The sequence below is a fragment of the Acipenser ruthenus genome, chromosome 17, assembly GCF_902713425.1.
Source record: "Acipenser ruthenus chromosome 17, fAciRut3.2 maternal haplotype, whole genome shotgun sequence".
Taxonomy (NCBI): domain Eukaryota; kingdom Metazoa; phylum Chordata; class Actinopteri; order Acipenseriformes; family Acipenseridae; genus Acipenser; species Acipenser ruthenus.
This window is the reverse complement of record NC_081205.1, coordinates 25020767-25041443: the sequence shown is the minus strand read 5'-3', so window position 1 is coordinate 25041443 and position 20677 is coordinate 25020767. Positions and strand designations below refer to the sequence as shown.

The 20677-nt window shown below is 36.3% G+C and overlaps 1 protein-coding gene across 11 annotated transcripts in view; it reads left to right on the top strand.

The window, feature by feature from the left end:
* Positions 1-20677, top strand: part of LOC117423408 (neuroligin-1) — a 194399-nt gene that overhangs the window by 67689 nt on the left and 106033 nt on the right. For 9 of the 11 annotated variants that reach the window (XM_058990200.1, XM_058990199.1, XM_058990198.1 and 6 more), the window contains 2 exons: positions 9492-9551; positions 11856-12008. In XM_058990200.1, the coding sequence (XP_058846183.1) occupies positions 9492-9551; positions 11856-12008 (213 nt within the window). The remainder of the gene's footprint in view (positions 1-9491; positions 9552-11855; positions 12009-20677) is intronic. The other 2 variants (XM_058990207.1, XM_058990206.1) reach the window with 1 other exon arrangement.

Sequence of the window (20677 nt, the reverse complement as noted above, 5' to 3'; positions counted from 1 at the left end):
AGTATCATTAACATGAATACAAATATAAAACAAATTGCAATTGTATTTTCAAAAACAAATTAAACAATACACTGTACTCAAGATTTAAATCAAGTTATTTAATTGTTAAGCCTACCTAGAAGGAGGCTATGGATCAGTTCATTTTCCCAATCCTCCTTGCCTAATTTTTTGTTTGCTAAGGTGGCCAGCGCCATGTGTGATGAACTGTGTGAGGAGGCGAAGATGAAACCCATTTCAAATATAATCAAAACCTCTAGAGGCAAAAGGCATTAAGCCACTGCATTCTGCTCTAATTTCATCAGAGTTAAATAGGAATAAATAACCATAAACATGGTGATACATATTTTGCAGACCTGTGCATGTAGTGAAGAGCTGTTATTGGTCTTAAATATACAGTAAACTGTATTTTCAGCTACTTGAGCTAAGTGGTATCCTACTGTTACCATCCAGAACATCCCAGAATAGAATTGCATTTTTTCAATATATGTCATCTTAAATAAGCAGCCACTCGTTGCAGCTCTTTGGTGACCAGGTAATTCAAGTTTCACTCTACGGCAGCACTAAATTTGATATTTCCAAATGATATTTACTGTGTCCTTATCAGTCATGCAGTGTGTTTTGTTCTCATGGTAATTCCAGTTACTGCATCCCAGTGTACATATTTCATAAATTAGAGCGCTTGCCATGTTGCCAAGGTTTCACTCCTGCTGATGTTTGAAACTGTAAATTTTCTTTATGCCTTTGCGAATTAGAGCTTTCCTGTGTGTTCTGTTCTGTCTCTGACCTCCTTTATATTACAGCCGAACGCATGCAAATTTGTCTTTCCTATTATTCCCAATTGTAATGAACAGGTCGTATATATTCAAGACAAGAGAAAGCAGTTTGCTGGAGGATGGTTAGAATGGAACCTATATATCTATTGTTGTAACCTCCAATTCGAGGCATTTTGAGGATACATAGAGGTTGTGTCATGAAACAATGACTTGCAGTATTTACTATATATATAGTAAACGATTGCGCCACACACAGGTTCGTGTCCCTTTAAAATTACGACCCAATACACAGAAGTGGAGTTTTTTAAGCGCGGTTGCGCTAAATTTTAATAAACACAAAAACAAACAGCAACAAAATAAACACCTAACTCCTCTTGGAGCACTAACTAAAGAGGATTTTTCCCTTACTAATACGCAGGACGGCTAAACCGTTTACCTGCCCCACACACAAAAACCACGCTGGCTTAACACAGTACTTACTCCCACGACTGCTCGGAAGCAGAGCACCTCATCTGCCTCTTTCTACTCAGCAGCCGTCCCGTGCAGACTGGCTGCACGTCTTAAATAACCTGCCCCTGGTCCCACTTCTCAATTACCACCCAGGTGCAGGGGATAATTAAACAATAAAACAGTTAAACTAAACAATTGACAGAAAAGCAAAACCATTAAACAATACAAAAGGTGCATTTTTTTTTTCTCTTCAGGGAGGCTTTAACCCCCTCCCTGCTGTCTCACATTCCCGCTGCTGTTACAATATATATTGTAACACAGCTGGACCCACTCGGGTTCGTGCCCCTTTAAAAATACGACCCAGAAACACAGAAATTGAGTTTTTCAGTGCTGTCGCACTATTATTTTAATAAACACAAAAATAAAACAAAATACAAACAAACACCTAACTCCGTTTGGAGCGCTTACTAAACAGGTATTTCCCTGACTAACTTGCAGGAAGGCTAAGCCGTTTACCTGACACACAAAACCAACACTAACACTAACACTCTTAACAAAGCACTTACTCTCAGGACTGCTCGGAAGCAGAGCACCTTCCTTCTGCCTCCTTCTACTCAGCAGCCCTGAGCAAACTGACTACCCTCTTTAAATACCCTGCACCTGGTTCTAATTTAACAATAATTACCAGGTGCAGGGGATAATTAATAAAACAATGAATAAATTAAATAAAACAATAAAATTACACAAATGTGCATTCTGCACATGTTTTTTCTTCAGGGAGGCTTTAACCCCCTCCCTGCTGTCTTACAATATATATATATATATATATATATATATATATATATATATATATATATATATATAAACTTTATTTTAGTTTGTGAAGGACTATATTATACGTTTTTTTTTTGTTTTTTCTACTGCAAAGCGGTTTATGGCATCACTACATGGCAGACAGTCTTTTGTTTGTTTGTACAGAGCCATGGAGCCTGATGGGGATTTAACTAGCCAACTAATATTTTTAATAATAGCTTACTGATGATCACTGATTAATTTAAAATCAATGCATTGGTTACTTTTAGTTATTTATCAGATTTTATTTTAATGTTGTATGTCATGGTTTTTTATGACATACTAGTATCTTGTTTATGCCACAGATGTTAAAATTGTCTATAAATATGACATCAGTAAGATTACTTTAGCTCCTCAAACTTATATGAATGTGTTAGTACAGAGAAGGCAGTATGGAGCTCATCCCATCCTACAGGTATACTGGGTGGGGTGCATTACTATTAAAATATCATCATGTAGATCAAAGTTTACTTCCACCTTAAAATATTTCATATTTTGTGAATATCAGTGTTTTGTAAATGGTGTTGATCAGGTCACTAACTTTTCATGACATAACATAAAAATAGCATACACATTTTCCTATTGAAATTGAAAAGGTTAATAAGGTGTCACACACCATGAAATATGTTTGTTTTGCTATACCTGTAATAGTGATATGAAGACATTTTCAAATGTGGCATCTAAATCTTAACTCGATTAAGCTAACTGGCCACCAAGTCTGCTCCTGTAAGCAAAACATCTGTTATATGGCCAACAATGTACCTGTTCCATCAAACAATTCAAGGTATTGTAGTTCAACAAAGGCTATGACATAAAGGCTTGCTTACTTAAAACAACCCCCCATGTGGGAAATGCAATTCTAACTGTGTATCATCCCTTATTTTGTGTAACAAGTATGACTGTGATAAGATTCTAGTAGTGTAGGTTTTCATTCATCTGTATGTGTTCCTTAATGCATGTTTTGGCAAGGGTAAGGTAATGTGCATTGTCTCAGTGATGCAGTCTTGTTATTCTGAATAATCCAATTCCTGCTTGCACATAACAGCATGGTGCTGAGAATGACTTTTAAAGAACAAGTAATGGATTAATGAAACCTACTGTCTGATCTGCTAGCATCACATTACAAAGAGACTGTGTCTAAAAGCACTTTAAATGATAACTACGGTACTGTATGGCTTTATAAATATAAGCAACCAGGTAAAGAACTATAGTAAAGTAGATGTCTTTTCCATTTGTTATAACATAATGTTAATAAAGTTTAGTGCAGTACTGGTTCCTAGTAGCTGATTGATCACTGAACTTTGTTCCTTTAAAATTAACTCTTTGCTGCCCAGTGTTCAATATATTTGACATTGAGAAAACAGGTATTGGAACATGTCTCCCTCAAACTTCCTCAGTCTTTATAACTCTTTTTGCCCAGGAATATCACAATTCTAGTTGCTCTTCACTGGACTTTCCAAAGCCACAATATCTTTTTTGTAGTGATTTATTAATTGAACACAGTACTCAAAGTGCGGTCTCACCAGTGTTGAATCATACAAGTTCCACAGGAATTATAAAAAAAAAAAAATACTTAAGAATTATACGCAAGCTGTAGAACATGCATTTGAACTAAACTGAATGTATGAATACTCCCTAGTTTGGATAATAATAGGATTCACTTAATATAAAGAGAACAGTTATACTTGTGGTATCATGGTCATGAAACCTGGGACATCAGGGGTATTTTTGAACTACCATTGTAACATTTTGAACCAAAAAACTACCTCAGAGGTCAATGCCAACTGTGAACCTTCCAGTAAAATCTACTTTTATATCCGTCACATTTCAAACTTATCATTTGTGAACCATTGAAGCAGTAGTGAACTGTTTATATCACATTCTCCATTCAGCCATGTTATCAGATGAGATTGGAAGCAATCTCTAATTAAAGACCCAGCAATGTTACATTGTCCAAAACCTGTCAGCCCTCACCCTAATGAGCACCTAGGTAAAATAAGAAGCTGCAGTGACATTTTGTTTCCTAAAGGATTTTCAGAAAGTAACCTTCCTGATATGACATTCAGTATTGGTATTTGATAACAGCTTCAGGCATTATTCACTCGCTGTTCTGGTCTTCCTCCTTGTAAGATTCCCAACTAGAAAATGTCAAATACATAGTTTTTTTTATAGGTCTGGCTTCTATTTTATCATTAGGACGAAAGCCTTTAATAGCGACCATTTGGGGTAATTTCATGTAACTGTCCAATGTTGCTGAATTATTCAAGCAAGGACCTTTTGCCATCACCTTTTATTATCCGTACTGAAATGTGAAGTAAAATCAAGTAGAAATGTACAATATCATTTAAAAAGCATCATTAATAATCTCAACACAGCAAGCCATATTACCTTGATGATTGATCTGGTCAGATCTCCGCAAGGTGTTGGTTTAATACTTGGATGAGGGGCCTCCAAGGAAAAAACTTGTTCTACAGGAAGTAGTGTTGATGCTCTTTGGAGGAAGAGCAGTGGTGTTAAATTGCATTACTACAACTCTGTAACGATAGTCATAAAGCTCAAATTAAAATGAAAACTGGGGGTTGGTCAGTTTGCTTTCATGTTTTGATTCTGGCTCACTGTGTTACCCTTTGGACAAGAGACCACATTGCGGAAGTTTTCTGTAGATACTCCAAAGCTGTGACATTTCTGTCTGAAATGTCTGTTATGAACTGAAGGTACTTCAGCATCCTTTCTTAATTTAAATATCAAAATATTTGTTTGAGGATTGATCCTGGTAAACTGTGTTTCGGGAGGAAGTTATAAAACATTAAAAAAAAGTTTTATTGCCCTTTTTCCTCACTCGGACCCCTTACTTACTAAATACCCTGGTATCTCTGAATAGATAATCGTCTCCTCTTTAAAAATATGCTGCATATTTTAATAAAATGATTTTATCTATTCAGGGATACCAAGATATTTAGTGAGCAAGTAGCCTGAGTGAGGTCATCCGGCAACAAACTCCCTATCTCTAGCTGTACTGCTTTCCTAGAAAAAAAGGTACCATTTCAGGTTACCATTGTGTTTGTCAGATGTCTTGTTCATTAAAGTATTTTGCATGTTTATCTATTCAGGGATACCAAGTTATTTACTAAGTAAAGGGTCTGAGAGAGGAAACATGGGCAATAAAATGACCATCCCCAATCGCTCTGTAAATTACTTCTTATTGAATTACCAAAAGAGCGTTTTGTGTGTGTTGTTTGTTTGTATATATATATATATATATATATATATATATATATATATATATATATATATAAAATCTTGAGGTACTACACTGTTATCCTATTGATCTTGTAATATGCAGATCATTTTATTGGAAAGGTGCAGCTTGGAAAAGTGATATACTGTTGTTGTTGCACCATACAAGCAAGGGGATATCTGTGTTTATCTACATGTTGTTGTTTACTGTAGCATTGACAGACATACAGTTAAAAAACCTGCAGAGAATTGTGATGTTTCTGCCGCACATCAAAAACCTTCTCCCACACAGTTTTAAGTCTGTGAGAGAAAAAAAGTAATATGTCAATTTGAAAGAGCCTAGTAAGCTAAGTGTTAATCATTATTCTATAAGTACACATGTATAGTAGCTACTGTGACTTTACAAATATCCCAAGTGTAAACAAATTTCAACAATATTAAAATGCTACTCCACTACTATATGTTTAATTACAGCATGATTGACGTTACTTTATTGCCCAGCTTGTATTATACGTGTCTGGGCCTTCAGGTCCTGTCTCATGATAGCAGAGCTGTGGAAAATGCATGGCCCTGTCTTTCTCTTCATTTCTTTTATACATGTTTTCAGGCATCTGGACTGCAGCTTGATGCTTCCATAAAGACAGTCTAATGAGAAAAGATAATCTTATCAGAAGGCAGAGATGTTGGAGTTTTACTTGATATTAAACTCGTCCATCCTTAGATTGATGTACTTAGAAAAGTAATGTACCTGTAACTGGCTATATACAGAGCATGACAGTGTGTTCATGTTGTCTTCTCTGGGTGGGAAGTCAGTGTGTGGTCAGGAAGAGTAATCTGTCTTGGTGCAATTGGACAAAGGTGTTTACAAAGTCATGAAGATTAAAAAAAAAAAAAAAAAAAAAGTGTTACAGAAATTTCTCCCTAGACGTTTTTTGTATAGTAAGAAATCCTCTGAAATATTTTTTTCTGTGATGAATTAATTCAGTACGTTTATTGATCACAATTTATTATTCCCAATTGCCTCACACCTTCAGCTGTCCGTGTGATTACATTTTATTCTGTACTGTATGTGTGCTGCTGGAAAACTTCATCATTAATGCTATATTGTGAAATAAGTGCCACTTTATAATTAAATAAGGTCAGGGTTTAAATAAATAGATTTTACTTCATAAGATCTGTAATCATAGTTGAAATCATACAAGCTTATTTTGAAAGCTCATGTTACTACATTCATTGATTGGACTAATACAGGTAGGGGCTTGTGGAAAAATTGGATTCAATGTTTTCCTTTAAGATCCTAGCTGCACATAAAACATTCAGTAACCTGATTGCAATGTGTAAAATGCAAAAATCCCATTAGAGTATAAATAGAATGTCAAAGGAGAAATAACGAAGGCTTTAAAAGCATTTCTGTACCACTCATTAGCTCCATGCAAGTACAGTATCTTGGTGTTCCGTTTACTTTATTTTCACTTTGAATTGGGTAGCCATTTATTATGTCACAACGCAGTGAACACAAGAATATGAGAACGAGAAAAGGCTGTTTGGCCCATCAAGGCTTGTCCTTTGTTAGCACACCATTCGCCCCTACAGTGCCGCAGGTATAGGATCCAACCTGACAACGCAGCATAGGGAGTTTAATTTTCCAGGTAGGGACAAAATACCTGTTGCACAGGCAGGTGCACAGTGTGATGGCAGATTTAAAGTGAAAACAAAGTTGGAAAATTAAAACAATTACAGAAGAATGATAAAGGATCTGCAAAAATGTTTATAATAAAGACATTTCTTTATTAAGTCTTTGGTTATTTCACCATACTACAGGACTTGTAGTTTTCTGCACATCCTTACAGTAGGTAGCGCTGTACAGTATGTACAAAACCAGAGACACCCAGTTTGCCAATGTGAACAATACTGGTTTTCCATTTGCAGGCTACAGATGCTTTATTTTGTTTGGGATTTTTTAAATATACAGTACAGACACCAATTTTGTAAACAGCAAATGATTTACAGAGCGATTGGGGATGGTCATTTTATTGCCCATTTTTCCACTCTCAGACCCTTTAATTAATACATAACTTGGTATCCCTGAACAGATAAACATGCAAAATACTTTTAATGAACAAGACATCTGACAAACAGAATGGTAACCTGAAATGGTACCTTTTTTTTCTAGGAAAGCAGTACAGCTAGAGATAGGGAGTTTGTTGCCGGATAACCTCACTCAGGCTACTTGCTCTCTAAATATCTTGGTATCCCTGAATAGATAAAATAATTTTATTAAAAATATGTAGCATATTTTTAAAGAGGAAACAAGGACCTATTCAGAGATGCCAGGATGTTTAGTCTTGTTGTAAATCATTTGTTGTCTCCAGAATTTGTGTTGGTACTGTATATATATTTTAATGTTTCAAAGCTTTTTAATTACAAAAAGTTTGGGAAATGATACAATGAACTTTTTAGCATAGTACACTTTTGTATATACCAAAATGATGTACTTTTTTATTACCCAGAAAAAAATGCAATTTGTTCTTGGTGAATTGCAGTTGTGATCATTACTAATATATTATTTTATTTCCAGTTCAATTATGTCTGTACTTGATTATTGTAGGTAGTTGCACAGCCTACAGGCCGTTAAGCCTCCAGTTAAATCAATGGGAACAGATTGAAAATCAAACCTGAATACAAAATTGCATGGTTTCTGCTTTAAAAGCTTCTTGTCGTTCATACTGGTCCACCTTTTGTGTTTCAAATGGGCCCTGTTCTCAAGGGTTTAACTCCTGAGCTGTTTTAAAGGGTGTTTCTTTTTCAAAGCCTGTTTTACAGAATAAAATGCAGGTTGATATTCATTAAGCTGTTCTAGAATGTTATTGACTTCTTGGATATTAAGAACAGCTTCATGAATAACATAAAATAAGCTTTGTTGAAGCTTTGTGAATGGAGCCCAGTATTTCACGTTTGTGCTTCATTATTGGTGCATGCATGTTTTTTTTATGTTTATTACTGTTGAGATGCTTACACTGCTACATGTATCACACTGGTACTAAATATATAAATATGTAAATATTTGTATGTGTGTCTGGTTGTCTCATGGTCTTGTACCCTGGAATGTACCCAAAAGCCTTTGCATGCAGATTATATACCTTTAATCTCTATGGGCTGAGCTTCATCTTTTAGAATTAACATTGTTCCATTAGCAGTGATCTTTCACCATGACCTTTGACCTACTCCCTGCTATATTATTATTATTATTATTATTATTATTATTATTATTATTATTATTATTACTAAAATGTAAATACCTAACCCCCTGCCACTAAAGTCACTAATGCAACTGCTTTCATCATATTGGAATCTGCATATTGGAATCTAAGCCTGGGAACAACTAACTTTTATTTATTTATTTAGTTTATTTATTACATGTATCTACCAATTACATTCAGAATGGTAATTACACTGGCTTTTGAGAAGCAAAGTGTTGGGGTCATGTGCATTTTTCTTTTACTATTATAAATGTAAATCAATGAGAATAAAGACTAGATTTCTTCAATTTGTGTTCAGCCTACCTTTCTAACAATTAATTGGAATTGAACTGAATGAGAAAATGCATTGAAGCCACAATGCACCTGGTAACATGCTCTTTTGTAGTTTATTTCCCAGGGACAGTTTTAAAAACAATGTCTCTCTTCTTTTTTTGGCTGTTTTTGTTCTTGTCTGGGTTTAATATGGCAGTAGGTAGTCAAAGGTTGTTGGAAAGTTATAACTCAGTGTAATTTAAAATGGACGAGTGACAATGTATAAAATTATGATTGCTTTGCTGCAAAGAGAAATGGTATGGTGTACCGCTCCAAATTACTTTCCATTTTCCTTTCAATCAAAAGCTGACAGCAATTTAAATTCTTAAATCTCACAACGTTCGAACTAGATTTTTTTTTTTGCATTTTTTTTTTTGTGTGGTGGGTATGCTTTTGAAAAGTTCACACAGTATTTTTAGTTGTTATTTTGTCTTTTAATTAAATATATTGTCTGTTTCTTAAAATATGTTTCAATCAGGCCAAATTAGATCTCACAATTCCTTTTTTTCTTATAAAAAAACTTTTCTGTCTATTTTGACTGTTCTTCTTCAGTCTTGTTTGTTCTTGAATGCTCTGTTTCCTCCATTTTCTCCGTTCTTAATCCTAGGTCCCCTTACAAAGAAACAGAATGATGATTTAGGTGATAATGACGGGGCTGAAGATGAAGGTATTTTTTGATGCCAAACTGCTATGCATGACAAGGAACCCTTCAAATAATTTTTTTCTTCTTTATTTTTAAAACAAAATTCTTGTCCTTTTTTTGAACGTGAAGATTTTTTTTCTACCCAATTTGATGGATGTGTTCTGTCTTTTTTTTGCTTGATGTTAACCTATACTTTTCTTTTTTTAAACTGTTTTATTGTTACCCGTCATATAGAATACTTCATCGTATCTCTTTCTAAGGTTTTTGCTTGACTTTTTTTTCTTTACACATTGCATCCCACCTACAATTTTTAGATGAATAACAATTACTAACTACCCAACATTTAACACTATTTTGCATGGTTTTCCAACCTTTTTATAAATACAGTGCACAACAAATTTTACTAACATAAAGCTCACCTCTTGCGTAGTGAACTTACAATGCATACAAACCTTTACGTTTCTTAAGCAACAATAATTGTACTATGTTCATGTTCCTGTAGGTGCCTAAGTCCTAAAGACACTTACCTTACTTCGACATCACTTCATTTTTGGGATTATAAACAATACTTACATTACTTTCACTTGCTTTTAAAATGTTCATAAATACTACTCTTGTGTGGCAGAAGTTGGATTCAAACCTCTGCTCTACATGAATCCGCCACCTTCATCTACTGGGTTTGTCTCAGCAGCAATGATGAATAAGGCTTCTAGACATGATGATTCTAGACATGATTAGAAAACAAAGAAACCCATTGAACATTGCATTTTGAATACATTTAGAATAGCAATGATGAAAGGGAGACCCTCATTAGGAAACTAAAATAAAGTATAACCAGAATTTCAGCACTGCTGTATATGCAATCACTATAAAACAAAGCATTTACACCAAATTTAATGTATAATAGATTACTGCTACCGTATCTCAACACAAGGTAGCAAGTAATTAAGAAAACACTGCATACAAACAAGGGCTAAATACAATCAATGAATGATTTAACACCAATGGTCACATTCATATTAAAGTAACCATGACGACAGCAAGCATGGCTTAGGGTTGAATTTATAATAATAGACTATCGAATCATAAATCATTTTCAGTACTGTACTGAATTGTAATATTTCCTTTTTGCTTGCATTTTTCCTAAACAAAACATTTATATTTAACCTTTATTTGTAGAGTGCTAATACCCTTATACAACTTTAATGCCATCATTCATATATGTGGCTAGTTGTTTATTTCTTAAGACTGAATTCAAAATTAAGACAATTGAACATCTAATTGCACTTGTATTTGTATAATGTCTTGCTATAGAAACAGACAAAACCTATTTTATAAAGTGCTTTTGTAAATCTAGTAATGTGTCTTTATGGCAGGAAGGACATCAAGATTAAAGGGGTGAGTGCCCTTCAATTTCAGCCATGTTCTTGACTTGGATATTGAATTCCCTTAGCTCGGAGTAACGCTTTTAAAAGGAGGAAAAACATTTTCAAAAGGAGAAAGCATAATTTTGAAAAGCAGGGCCTTCAATTGTGTGATGCAATACACACAGACGAGCATCTTTTTACAAGCTTATTTACAGTTTTCATGGAATGCCTCTAGACATTGAAGGATAAGCCCGAACACGTCCTTGTGTTGGCAAATATGCAACATTTATGTGGCAATGCTTCCTAAGCCCATAGATATAAAAACACCCATCCTAAATTGTGATCGAATTTTGAGTAGGACAATGAAATGCGTCATGAAACATCTCTTTTTTTTTAAAAAAAAAGTATTGAATCAACTACAGTGCAAAACACATGCAAAAATTGTGAGAATTAAAAGGTAAAATCAACCTTTTATTCTACCATCCATAATGGCCCAATTAGAGAGAGAGAGAGTGTTTTTTGCCCTGCAACAGCAGTTATCTTGGTGTTTTTTATTTCTGTTGTGTTTTCAGTATTTATTTCTCAATAGCTGACTCTGCAAGGCTGTTGCTTCTGCAAGGAACATTCTAGTTGTTTGGCTTGTCTTTTCTTCCCCACAGAGGCATGAGCCACTTGATTTTTTAAAAAAAATTATTATTATTATTGTTGTATATTACACATGAGCAAGTTTCTTTTTTCTGCCACTGCGTACAAATTTCTTGACACTAAAAGTTTCCCTTAAAATAAGTTTTTGACCAAAACCAGGAGCATGACATATATGTTGCTTAGGAAAACAACTAACATCTAAAGTTACACTTGTCTTTAACCACTAAATGTTACACAAATGTGCAAGGGGAGCAGAGAGTTCAATTCTGCCTGTCAGATTTAATTTGCTTTTTCAATTATTTTCTTTCCCTTTTAGACATTCGTGAAGGTGGCAGCCCAAAGCCAGTGATGGTTTTTATCCACGGAGGGTCATACATGGAAGGCACTGGAAATATGTTTGACGGAAGCATCCTGGCGAGTTATGGGAATGTCATAGTCATCACTGTTAATTACCGGCTTGGTGTATTAGGTAAGACATTCGTAACCTTAACTTTGATATCGACAAGGTGTGACTTGTTACGCATAAAACAGTTTGATAGAGTTTAGACTGAAATGTATCTATGCTTTTATTAATAAAACTTAACCGGTCATTTTCTTTCAGCTTTCTAAACATGATACATATCCAAGTGAAAATATATGTAGATGTAAAAAATGGTTCATATTTAATTGCCACAGTTAATACACCTATATAGCAAATTCCATATACATAAAAAGCTTTGTTGACTTCCACTTGGATATCTCGTCCTAGTAAATTATTTTATTAGCCAAACATCTTTTAGTTAATTTACAACATTGAAAAGTGTTTCTAATTTTAACTAACTTAGGGGTGGAGTCAATCATCAACAAATACAATGCAGCTTTATTTAACTGATGTATATTAGCATTTAATATATAGGGGGCATTTTTATTTATTTTCACTTGTGATCTGTACTGGAAATTTTAATCATGCAATACAAATACTGTAGCAAATTGTGGTTACACTTTAGATTATAGGGCATGCATAGCCATGTAATTATGGATTAATTCACTTGGTAATTACAACTGTTGCACTTGTCATGGCACAGGTAATTTCCATGTAATGTCCATGTAAATATACACTTAATCCAACAGTAGTTACCATTAGCCACTGACCTGCCGATAGTTATTACTGTGTTATTACATATTATTTTAATATAAAGTGCTACCTTTATATATTTTCAATTCTTTCAATTTTAAGATCATACAGCACTGCATATTTCTCTTTCCATACATTTTCCTGATTGTCCCCTCTAGTACTGTATACTAAGCACTGGATCAATGACAATCTTAATGTACAGTAGTTGACTTAGTTCTTGAGTCTACTTAACTTGGTTTCTTATATTTGTTTAGAAGTTTTGACCTTCACATTTTTGCTGGGATTTCACTGAAGTAATTTACAGACAAGTTGACACTTTTTGCTGGTTTGGAATTGCATAGAACAGGATTATAATGCAGGTCATGAAGTAGATCTATTTTTGTTTTGGTTGAATACACCTGCATTTAAAAACATGAAGATCAATGGATATTGATGCAGTGATCAGGTAAGTTGTCAATACTGGATACCCTGCCTGCATGTTATTATAGCCGCATTTGTTGGAGTTAATATGATAGCTCTAAATTTAGGGGTCTGTAATTTTACATTCTGTCGAAGTGTGTACATTGTTCAAATATTAACATTGAAAGTCGTATCAAGTTAAAGAAAGGCAAAGCATTCTAATGTGAAGATGGCTGTGTTGCAGGACACTGTGTCTTTCAATGCTGTAAAGAACAATCAATCAGCCAAGGAACTTGAGGAGTTTGGTTTTGTGGTAAAAGAGCAGAGAGCAAATGCATAATAGCAGATAATGCTCCGAAATTATGCATTACAATTTATGCCTCGTCACCTTCTGCTGCATTACTTAAAAAGGTTGTGTAACTAACAGGATTAACGCTGTTTATTCATAAGATATGTCAAGTGAAGAAATACAAGTTTAAATGCACATTAGATTAATGATCTACTATCCCGGAGCAGCCTATTAGCCATTTTATTTTTAAGAAACCAGATCTTCAGTGAACCATCAGTGAGCATCAGAGACTTGTTTTATTCTTAAAGGTAGTATTATGTTTAACCCTCAACACAGTTATTCAGGATATAAACAGGACATCTATTCAGTGGTATGCTCTTAGGTAATGACCTGCAGTTAATCAATAAAAAATAGTAATAGTATGCCTTTAAAATATGTCCTTCAAATACCTACGTTTTGTTGAAAACAAAAACATTTAAAATTAATTAGTCACTGGTGTCCAGGTTGTTATGCAGTTGGTCATCTGGCAATTCACCCCAGAGAAATACAATTATTTTAGAAAGAGAATACACACAACGCATTGTGGCTTCTTCTCAGTCTTATTCATTGTACTTGCCCCTAGAGTAATAGCTGAGGTGTACAGTTGTGTTATTTGTTTGAGGGCAAGTTGTGTTCAACCATTTTGCTGGTCTGGGAGCAAGCTGAATAATGAGAATGTGAGAATCAAGAAGACTTGTTCTTCTGCGGTTGTTCGGTATTAGTACTGCAGACGTGAATAAATAAAGGGTAGCGTGTCATCCCACAGTGTCCACGGACAGCAACCATTTTTCTTTTGTAACACCTGGTAAACCATACAGGGGTGATATAACCAGAATGTTTCTGCCTTTCTACAAATACTTTATCTAAATTAACATTTAATACATGGACGACTAAACGCAGGAAACAATCAGATTGCAAGGAACCACTTCTAAATGATTTTCTTCATGGGTAAAAATACTCACAAAATGACTGCTATTCCAAAACATATACAGCTCTGGAAAAAATTGAGACCACTGCAAATGTTTCTTAAATCAGCATCTCTACATGTATGGCAGCCATTCCATTCCAGTGTCTGTTGAATTCCAACACAGGCACACCTCATTCTACTGAATGAGATACTGATTAGGGGATCACCTGAACCAAATCTTATTTAACGAGGAAAAGTATAAAAACCACTCCTGTGGTCATCACTATCCTCTTGCAATAGGACCAGCTGGATGGCAAAACAGTGCTAGTAGTACCTCAAAAGTAAACTGGAATCAAAAAATAACTATTGACTATGCCCAAATTGTTGAAAAGGAAAGTTTTGAGTGAGGAAAAGAAGGGTTCAATTCTGGCTTTACTGGCTGAGGGATACAGTGAGCGTCGGGTTGCTTCCATCCTTAAAATTTCAAAGATGGCGGTTCATAAGCACAAGGTCAAGCAGCACACATTGGGGACAACAAAGCTACAGACCGGCAGAGGGCGAAAACAACTCTCCACTGACCGGGATGACCGCCAACTCATTTGAATGTCACTCAGCAACCGTAGGATGACATCAAGTGACCTACAAAAAGAATGGCAAACGGCAGCTGGGGTGAAGTGCACGGCGAGGACGGTTCGAAACAGGCTCCTAGGGGCAGGGCTGAAGTCGTGCAAAGCTAGAAAAAAGCCCTTCATCAATGAGAAGCAAAGAAGAGCCAGGCTGAGGTTTGCAAAAGACCATAAGGATTAGACCGTAGAGGACTGGAGTAAGGTCATCTTCTCTGATGAGTCCAATTTTCAGCTTTGCCCAACACCTGGTCGTCTAATGGTTAGACGGAGACCTGGAGAGGCCTACAAGCCACAGTGTCTCACACCCACTGTGAAATATCGTGGAGGATCGGTGATGATCTGGGGGTGCTTCAGCAAGGCTGGAATCAGGCAGATTTGTCTTTGTGAAGGACGCATGAATCAAGCCAAGTACAAGGTTGGAAGAAAACTTGCTTCCTTCTGCTCTGACAATGTTCCCCAACTCTGAGGATTGGTTTTTCCAGCAGGACAATGCTCCATGCCACACAGCCAGGTCAATCAAGGTGTGGATGGAGGACCACCAGATCAAGACCCTGTCATGGCCAGCCCAATCTCCAGACCTGAACCCCATTGAAAACCTCTGGAATGTGATCAAGAGGAAGATGGATGGTCACAAGCCATCAAACAAAGCCGAGCTGCTTGAATTTTTGCACCAGGAGTGGCATAAAGTCACCCAACATCACTGTGAAAGACTGGTGGAGCATGCCAAGAAGCATGAAAGCTGTGATTGAAAATCAGGGTTATTCCACCAAATATTGATTTCTGAACTCTTCCTAAGTTAAAACATTAGTATTGTGTTGTTTAAAAATGAATATGAACTTATTTTCTTTGCATTATTCGAGGTCTGACAACACTGCATCTTTTTTGTTATTTTGACCAGTTGTCATTTTCTTCAAATAAATGCTCTAAATGACAATATTTTTATTTGGAATTTGGGAGAAATGTTGTCAGTAGTTTATAGAATAAAACAAAAATGTTCATTTTACTCAAACACATACCTATAAATAGTAAAACCAGAGAAACTGATAATTTTGCAGTGGTCTCTTAATTTTTTCCAGAACTGTATATAATTATATATTTACTTAATGCTATTATTGAGTTTGCTTTTCTATAGACAAGTAATATTTTTTTTCCCTGTCACAATCAAATCTTTTCCGAGCTTGGCACATTTTTGTAGGTCAGTTTTTTTTGTTTTTTTTTATTTGTTCGGAAATGAGTCACTGTTTTCCAGTGGGTGAGTTTTCATAACAGATGGTAAGTGGGTATCAAAAATATTAAAATTTTTACTGTGCTGCTATCACCAAATGATTCACTCCTCCTGTTCACGAAACATATACTAATAAGAGAGACGCAACAGGAAGCCGTCTGTATTCACATTTGAATGTGTTGTTATGCATGTGTTATTAACAAAACATGATATGAAATCCCCATACACCCATACTCTGTCAAGATTAGATAGCCGAGAGGCATGATGAAATCTTGTTTGATTCTCTAGTTTCTTATAATTTGCATGTGTCCTGTTATGTGAAGTCACACAGTCTGCAGTGCTTGGTTTCTGTTTCAATTGCAGCCAGTGATTATTGAAGATTATTTATACTGTGCATTGGAACCGGGCCACAATTTATTTAAATCTTGGTCCAATACTGCTCCCTAATGACTCATTTATATGCATATTTTAAAGGAGACCCACTGCTGTAAATTGTTCACAAATACGGTTAGTAAGAAATGCAGCAGAATAGCAGATAAAGATGTATTCCTCTAGCCACCAGTTCCAATCCTACCCCTTTCCCTGTAAATTGGTTTACCTGTTACAGAGTGGAGGTGACAGGTGAAACTGTGTTGCAGACTTTTCAAGTTACCAGGTGCTTGAAATCGCCAGAAGAGTCCCCGTCCCCGTCCCCCCCAAACCAGCTCAGTTATAAATCATTAGCAATGCCTGTCTCTTGTGAGCTTTGTGGAATTGGTTTGCCAATTACTGTTTGGCCTTCGTAGGTAAAGTTGACGTTGTTAGCAATTTTCTTTTTAAATGGATGAAGAGAGTTTTGTACTAGTCAAATACATTTCAGAGTTCTTTGGTATAGGGTGGTAGAATACTAGCAAGACTAGCAAGACTATTAAGCAGATAGGTGGGTTATGCCCTGATTGTTCCACCTTGGCTACATTTATGTCTTAAAAATATTGTGTTTTCTGCTTGGAAGGAAGACAGCTACAATTTTTTTTGTGAAGAGTACCATTTACATACAATATATCCCGACAAAAAAAAAAATCCTATGCAGTACAGAACTATTGTATTGCTAGCCACAGTTTTGTTGAATATAAATATTCACCTGTCCTGTTACAGGTGTAGAGGTAGATTTGGGGGAAAAAAACAAAAACTATAAAGGCTGAAAATGGTAGGCTAATGAAAGACATATTTTCTCATCTCTCCCCAGACAGACTCTGTTTGTATAACCTTTGATCACTAACAAGCCTCATTTGTTACGTTGATGGCTGCAAAATCTGGGAGGGGGAGATGGGCATTTGTTTTTGTAAAAACAAATGTGAACAAATTGCATCCTCAGGTTGTAATTAGTGCATTTATCATTAATTACTATATTTAATCATAAATATTAATTACTATAATTATTAATAATTTGGCTTGCTCTGAACAAAAGGAAAAAAAAGTGAAGAAGGGAGCCAAATGGATGCATAATTATCAGCACCTGCCTTCTCTCACTCTGTCTCCCGGAGTCTGTGTCTCAGTATTAGGACGAGTAAGAGGAGCTGAGTGAAAAGAGTTATTACAGCCCAGTTAGTGTCCTGCTGGAGTGCATTCAGTCACTGTGCAGTGACTGTGGATGTTGTGAACAGAATCATAACCCCTTTGGCTAAGGACAGGATCTGTGGCATGCAGGGGGAGACAAACAACCAAACACACTTGATGGCTGTTTGCTATGCACCAGACACCCTGCATTAGTGATTCATGTTATTCAATTGTACTCACTCCTATGGAAGAGCCCGCTCATGCCTTCAGATTATCAAGACACATAGCATGCCTGCAGCTTCCACAGCCAATCAATCAATCACTGGCCATTGAGCTCTTCCCCATGTATTATGAATGCAAGTTTGCTTCTGAGAAAAAAAATAACTAGAATTAATAACAACAGCATGAGACCTGATGAATCTATATCCACTGCCAAATCACATGCAAAATGGAATAGATCTCAGGAAAGAGGGGAGGGCTGAACAATAATACTTAAAGGCTCCACGGCGTAGGAAGACATACTTTTGCTTTGTTAGTTTGGCAACATTGGATGTTTATTATGTGTCAGTTCAAAGTGCTGGATTCAGTATAAATGCTATTTGGGCTGGAGTAGTGTTTGCAAATGGTAAATGTGATCTGACCTTTCAAGGTTGCTTTTGAACAGGATCCATTGATGTGCTTCTTTTTTTTTCTAGAACCATTTTTTTTATTGATTTTCAAAAGATAACACACATCAGAAGATATGCTTTTGTTATTGAATCTGCCACTCGTCTTCTCGTGAAAGGTTGTGCTAAGGTTAGTCTTTTTTTATTTATTTTTTTTAAGAAAGGGTTCTTCACAATGGACCCAATAAAAAGGTTACTTCTCAGACGTGTGTTCATTGTTTGGTTGCTATTGACCAAGGCATTACCATATAGGCTTTATAAAGCACAGTTCAACCATGTACTGTAGTAGACAGAAATAAATCAATAAAGTGTTCCAATCTTGACAAGACTATAATTTCCAGTGTTTTATTTTTTTTTGTCAAGGGTTGACCAGCTTTTTGCATATCTTTGGTAACCACACAATGCATTTTTCAGTACTGCAGTGTGTCAGTTCTTTAACAAAAGTAGAAATTACAGCTGAGCTAATTGGCCGGTATCTGCAGATCAGTCTCTTGTGTTGATCATTTGTTGCTAGGAATTGTTGCTAAGATTCTCCAAGTTTTTTGTTTGTTCTTGCTTTTGTAAGCATTCTATCTCACCATTTTCATTTTATTGATTCCCTAACCACCTGTCTGTAGCTGTGGCCACAATATGTATGTACATTTACATCCTTTTTTTTTTTTTTTTTAAAGAACCAATTACATGCTTTTCTAAACAGCAGCTGCACCTGTGTATGCAATATCTTGCTCATATTGTGGTGTACAGTACATAGTGTTTCTTCAACAGTATGACAGGCTGGCTTGTGGGGTGACGTCAGACCAGGAAGAAGTACACAAATAAAAGATATTGCGGGGCAAAACTGTGTTGCTGCACTCGTATTTATTCAAACAAAAGTAACTAAATAATAAATACATTTCTCAAACACAAAATAAAAGGCACAAGGGCCAAAGTAAAGGTTTCCACAAAATATAAATAAAAAATAAACACAACGAGTACCTTTGATGACAAATAGGTAGCATTCGTTTTCCTTGCTTGTCTGTCTGTCTGTCCACCATACTCCACCCAGACAAAGGATTTCTCCTGGCTTTTATAGTATGTTGCTGGAGCCCAATTCATCAATAATTAATAATTACCTAATCAAGGCTCCAGGCACATTCTCACGTGTATTTCTGGCAGGGAGGAATTTAACCCCCTCCCTGATGATCCAAAACAAAAAATAGCAAAATCATTATAATAATATTAACAAATACATATATACAAGGGGGCTATGGGTGGCTGCAGCAACAAATGATGAGAACTGACCTCCTGGCTGCAGAGGCAGCACTGAAAGACCCCCCGGTCGGCGACGAACAGGCATCCTGGGCAGCTCAGCAGCATCCCCAGGCGACGGCAAGCTGGCCTCCCCAGGCGGTGCAGGACAGGGCAGGAGCAATTCCCCGGGAGGCGACGGCCGAAGCGGACCCCCGGGAGGCGACGGTCGAAGCGGACCCCCGGGAGGCGACGGCTGGAGGTGGAAACAGCGGCCCATCTCCCTTTGGTGGCGGGAGCAGCAGGTAGTCTCCTGCTAGCGATGGAGGCAGGAGTGGCAGGTAGTCTCCCTCTAACGGTGGATGCGGGAGCGGCAGATAATATCCCACTATCTTTGGAGACTGGTGCGGCTCTCGCTCGGTCACTGGATATTGGTGCGGCTCTTACTCAGTCACTGGAGACTGGTGCAGCTTTCTCTCTCTCAATGATCTAAAGAGAAACAGCCATAGATATTCATAAAGGACACACATTCAGCTAAGAAATAAAATAATAGGAACATGTCCAGTGTGTTGTAATAAGGTATGACTGAGCTAATAGTATAAGGTCAAAAAACAATGCAATAATCACACCTTTTTCACTTTGCTCTTAAATTACATCAGTATGAATTTGTGACCAGCCTTAAACTGGGGTATATAACTTAAATGAAGGACACCTTTTTAACACAGCTCAACAAGGAGACGTGCGAGATCCATGTTATAGAGCCTTTATTACAGTGTTATGAATACTGCTCCTGTGTTTACTTGATCCATGTTATAGAGCCTTTATTACAGTGTTATGAATACTGCTCCTATGTTTACTTAATCACTATAGAAAGGTTTAGCAGGTGGTTAAACAAGTTAAGAAAAATTGCCAGTGAGTAGTAAAGGAAGTGCAATTTAGGCATTTTCTTTTCACGTATGAATGCGGAAAGTTGGAAATTGAGGTGCAAGCCAAATGCTGAGCGAAGTACCAGATTAAGATCATCAGAGAATAGCATATTGTGCAGCGTTGTTGCCGAGGAGCTTGGTTACACAGGGAGCAATACCAAGCAGAATGCATGTTTTGATCAAAA